Genomic DNA, 3,954 nt, shown 5'->3' with positions numbered 1-3,954 from the left:
CTTTGACCTCATGATTCTCATTTGCTCTGACATGCACTGTGAGCTGTAAGGTCTTATATAGACAGGTGTGTGGCTTTCTTAATCAAGTCCAATCAGTATAATCAAACACAGCTGGACTCAAATGAAGGTGTAGAACCATCTCAAGGATGATCAGAAGAAATGGACAGCACCTGAATGAGTGTCACGAGTGTCACAGCAAAGGGTCTGAATACTTAGGACCATGTGATATTTCAGTTTTTCTTTTTTGCAAAAATGCAGTTATTTCAAATGATAATAATATTTTATAATAAGAAGAGACTTCTAATAAAAGCATTAAAATCTCACTGAATGGTAGTCTAAACATTCACAAATTGGGCAACCATGTTATGCTTACTTTATAAAAATGACCATGACCTGAAGGTGGACATTTTCACAATTATACTTTAAAAAGTTGCTAAAATAGTATAAACTACCAGTCAGACGACAGAAGGCGTGTAGTAGCAAAGTTATGATCATGTAGATCATTTAGAGGCCTTTGAGTATCAATTATGATACTGTAGGAGGTAATACGCAGGGACCAATTCTCACTATTAACTAGTTGCTTATTAGTATACATATTACTAGCATATTGGCTGTTTATTAGTACTTATAAAGCAGATATTAATGCTTTATTTTTTATTTTATATCCCTTAATGCTACCCAATACCTAAACCTAAACTAACTTACTATTAATAAGCAGCAAATAAGGAATTTATTGAGGCAAAATTGTAGTTAAAGGGTTAGTTCACCCAAAAATGAAAATTCTGTCATTAATTACTCACCCTTGTGTTGTTCGAAACCCATAAGACCTTCGTTTATCTTCGGAACACATTTTAGGATATTTTTGATGAAATATGAGGGCTCTCTGACACTCCCATAGACAGCAAGGTAACTACCACATTCAAGGTCCAGAAAAGTACCAAGATGATCGACAAAGTAGTAGCTACGAGAATACTTTTTTGCGCAAAGAAAACAAAAATAACGACTTTATTCCGCATTTTCGTCTCTACTGCGTAACTTTGGACGTGTGTTCACGACAGTATCATGACGCCAGCGATCTGCGCCGCCACACGCTCGCGTCATTATACTGTTACCAAGATGATCGACAAAGTAGTCCGTGTGACATCCGTGGTTCAACTGTAAAGTTACGAAGCTACGAGAATACTTTTTTGCGCAAAGAAAACAAAAATAACGACTTTATTCCGCATTTTCGTCTCTACTGCGTAACTTTGGACGTGTGTTCACGACAGTATCATGACGCCAGCGATCTGCGCCGCCACACGCTCGCGTCATGATACTGTCGTGAATGCACGTCCAAAGTGACACAGTAGAGACGAAAATGCGGAATAAAGTTGTTATTTTTGTTTTCTTTGCGCAGTCCCCAAGCTAAAGTGTGACCCGGTAGGATTTAAAGGGTTAAACATGAACTGGTCGCTCTCTCTGTGTAATGACAGGTCTGAATGATCGTGACAGTAAAGGCCGCTGGGAGTGGGTGAGTGGAGAGCCTGTCACTTACACCAACTGGAGGCACAGCCCTCCTAAAAACAGGAAGGGAACGAGGAGGTGCGTCCTGGTCTGGAGGAAGACGAAATGGCAGATACGAGACTGTAAGAAAGGAAAGGCACACCGCTATGTGTGTCACGTTAAAATGTGAGTTCAGTCACAGCTGCACATAACCTGAGCACACGACATCTCTACTACTTAGTGCACATGCTAATCATGATGTGACCGTGCTGGACTGTGGTTTGTTGTCTGCTCATGCACTTCAGACTCGAAACAGAATAGAACAGCCACATTAACAACTGTTTCCAAGCCCAAGGGTGACATGATCACAAAACATCTTCTGTAACTCAGAGGACTGTCATGTGTTATAATGTAAATGTATGCTACTCAATGTTATTTGTATTATATATGTATTTATTACTGTATGTGCTCTGTATGTTATGGGAATGGGGTCTTTTAGATTTTTTTCTAGCTATGATGTTTATATGTATAATTTTTTTAGTTAGCATAATTTTTTTCTAATGAAAAACAATACACGTGACATCTGAAATTGAGGTTCTATCATTTTGATTTGTCTGCAAATTTTTGCTAATAATTGCCAGAGATTGAATATATACATCCCGTGTTGTTGTAAAAAAAGTAAATCTTTAAAAAAAAAAAAAAAATTGTATGCATAGAGCTCTTATAACATATGTTAATCTATATTTACTTTGATAGTGTTTTTAAAAATAAAAAATGCCTACCATGCTAAAGTTTGAGTTGAGTTTATTCAACATTAAATTGGCAGTAAAGACATTTATAATGTTACAAAATATTTCCATTTCAAATAAATGCTGTTCTCTTTTTATTCACCAAAGAATCTTCAAAAATGTTACCATGGTTTCCACAGAAATATTAAACACAACTGCTTCCAAAAATAACGATAATCGGAAATGTTTCTTTAGCATAAAACCAGCATATTAGAATGATTTCTGAAGGATCATGTGAGTAATGATGCTGAAAATTCAGCTTTGCATCACAGGAATAAATTACATTTTACATATTAAAACAGAAAACAGTTATTTCAAATGATAATAATATTTTATAATAAGAAGAGACTTCTTATAAAAGCATTAAAATCTCACTGAATGGTAGTCTAAACATTCACAAATTGGGCAACCATCATGTTATGCTTAAATAAATCAGTTTATTAAAAGTTCTCAACCAAAATGAACTACAACATTATAAAAGAATTTAGAAAGTTAACATTTTACAAATAAAAACACCGTTATCCCATCTTTACATACAAAATAAGGCACTATTCAGTGTGTTCTGCCTAGCAATATACAAAACATCATACAAATAATGACAAAATGTACAACTTGTCTTGTTCCAAATATGAAAAGAAAACATATTTAGATGAGCCCAAATAACGTCAAATTCCACTTTTTACTTATAAATGACCAAACAATTTAATCTCCAGTGTCTTCTCTATAATTTTTGTGCACATTGGTCGAAAACTGACCTTGACATAATAAAAGGGTGAAAGCATTTTTAATAATTGATGAGGGACTAAATAATAAAAAAAAGAGATATCGTCACACACCTAAACCAACAAAAAAGGCCATCAAACATTAAGCTTAATTTTGCTTTTCAAAAGCAGTTCTTACTAAAGACAGGAATGGTTTCACATTTAGCAGCTTCACCTTCTGAAAATACAGCTCCTTCCTCCACAAACAATCAAAACAGAGAAAATCAGAAGCAGTGAACAGAAACACATCCCTCCAAACCAACTAAAGCACTTTATCATATTTCGGGCAAACTGTCATTGGACAATCAGTCGTATTTTTTGTTAGTTTTGTTAGTCTTAAGTTACATCAAATATCCTTAAGCCTAAAGAAGTGTTTTGGAATTTTGTCTTCTAAGTTACGTAATATTGTTCTCTTTTGGCTTAAAAATGTGCAAATGTAAAGTCGGATACTGCCACGCACTGTGTCTGAATGCATACTACACAAACACACATCTTCAGGGGAAGGCCGCTGAGCATTCACTCACGCAGAGTGCTGTGATAGCTTGAGATCTGCTGTCAGAGAAAGCCGTGTTCATCCAGTCCTTTCACTGAAACTGGGTTCCATTTAGCAGTGGGTTTATTACCGGAAGCATGAACTGAAAAACAAACATAAAAATTAACAGCGAGTTATCATTTGAACAGTATTACCAGACTAATGGAATTAGGAAAGGGACTCGCACTAAATAGTAATGCTAGAAATGAGTCACCAATGATACAAGACTATGTCTAAATTAAGATAAATAGCAACAGAGTAGTAGGCACTACAAAAAAAATTACATTAAATTATTCCCAATTTATTTTGCACAATTATGTAACACATGACAGTTTTTTGAAAAACTATATAATAACACTACTACTACTAAAATAAAACACACACACACACA

At 35.1% G+C, this 3,954-nt stretch overlaps 2 protein-coding genes across 2 annotated transcripts in view; one reads left to right on the top strand and one right to left on the bottom strand.

The window, feature by feature from the left end:
- Window positions 1-1,905, top strand: part of frem1a (Fras1 related extracellular matrix 1a) — a 61,091-nt gene extending 59,186 nt beyond the window's left edge. The window contains exon 37 of the mRNA XM_016490672.1: window positions 1,473-1,905. Coding sequence (XP_016346158.1) covers window positions 1,473-1,672 — 200 coding nt within the window. The 3' untranslated portion in view covers window positions 1,673-1,905. The remainder of the gene's footprint in view (window positions 1-1,472) is intronic.
- A 792-nt stretch (window positions 1,906-2,697) lies between these two features.
- Window positions 2,698-3,954, bottom strand: part of LOC107691868 (inactive ubiquitin carboxyl-terminal hydrolase 53-like) — a 39,471-nt gene continuing 38,214 nt past the window's right edge. The window contains exon 16 of the mRNA XM_016490692.1: window positions 2,698-3,666. Within this exon, the coding sequence (XP_016346178.1) occupies window positions 3,587-3,666 (80 nt within the window). The 3' untranslated portion in view covers window positions 2,698-3,586. The remainder of the gene's footprint in view (window positions 3,667-3,954) is intronic.

This window comes from Sinocyclocheilus anshuiensis, unplaced genomic scaffold (genome assembly GCF_001515605.1).
Source record: "Sinocyclocheilus anshuiensis isolate Anshui unplaced genomic scaffold, SAMN03320099.WGS_v1.1 scaffold206, whole genome shotgun sequence".
NCBI lineage: Eukaryota > Metazoa > Chordata > Actinopteri > Cypriniformes > Cyprinidae > Sinocyclocheilus > Sinocyclocheilus anshuiensis.
This window is presented reverse-complemented; position numbering and strand designations above follow the sequence as displayed.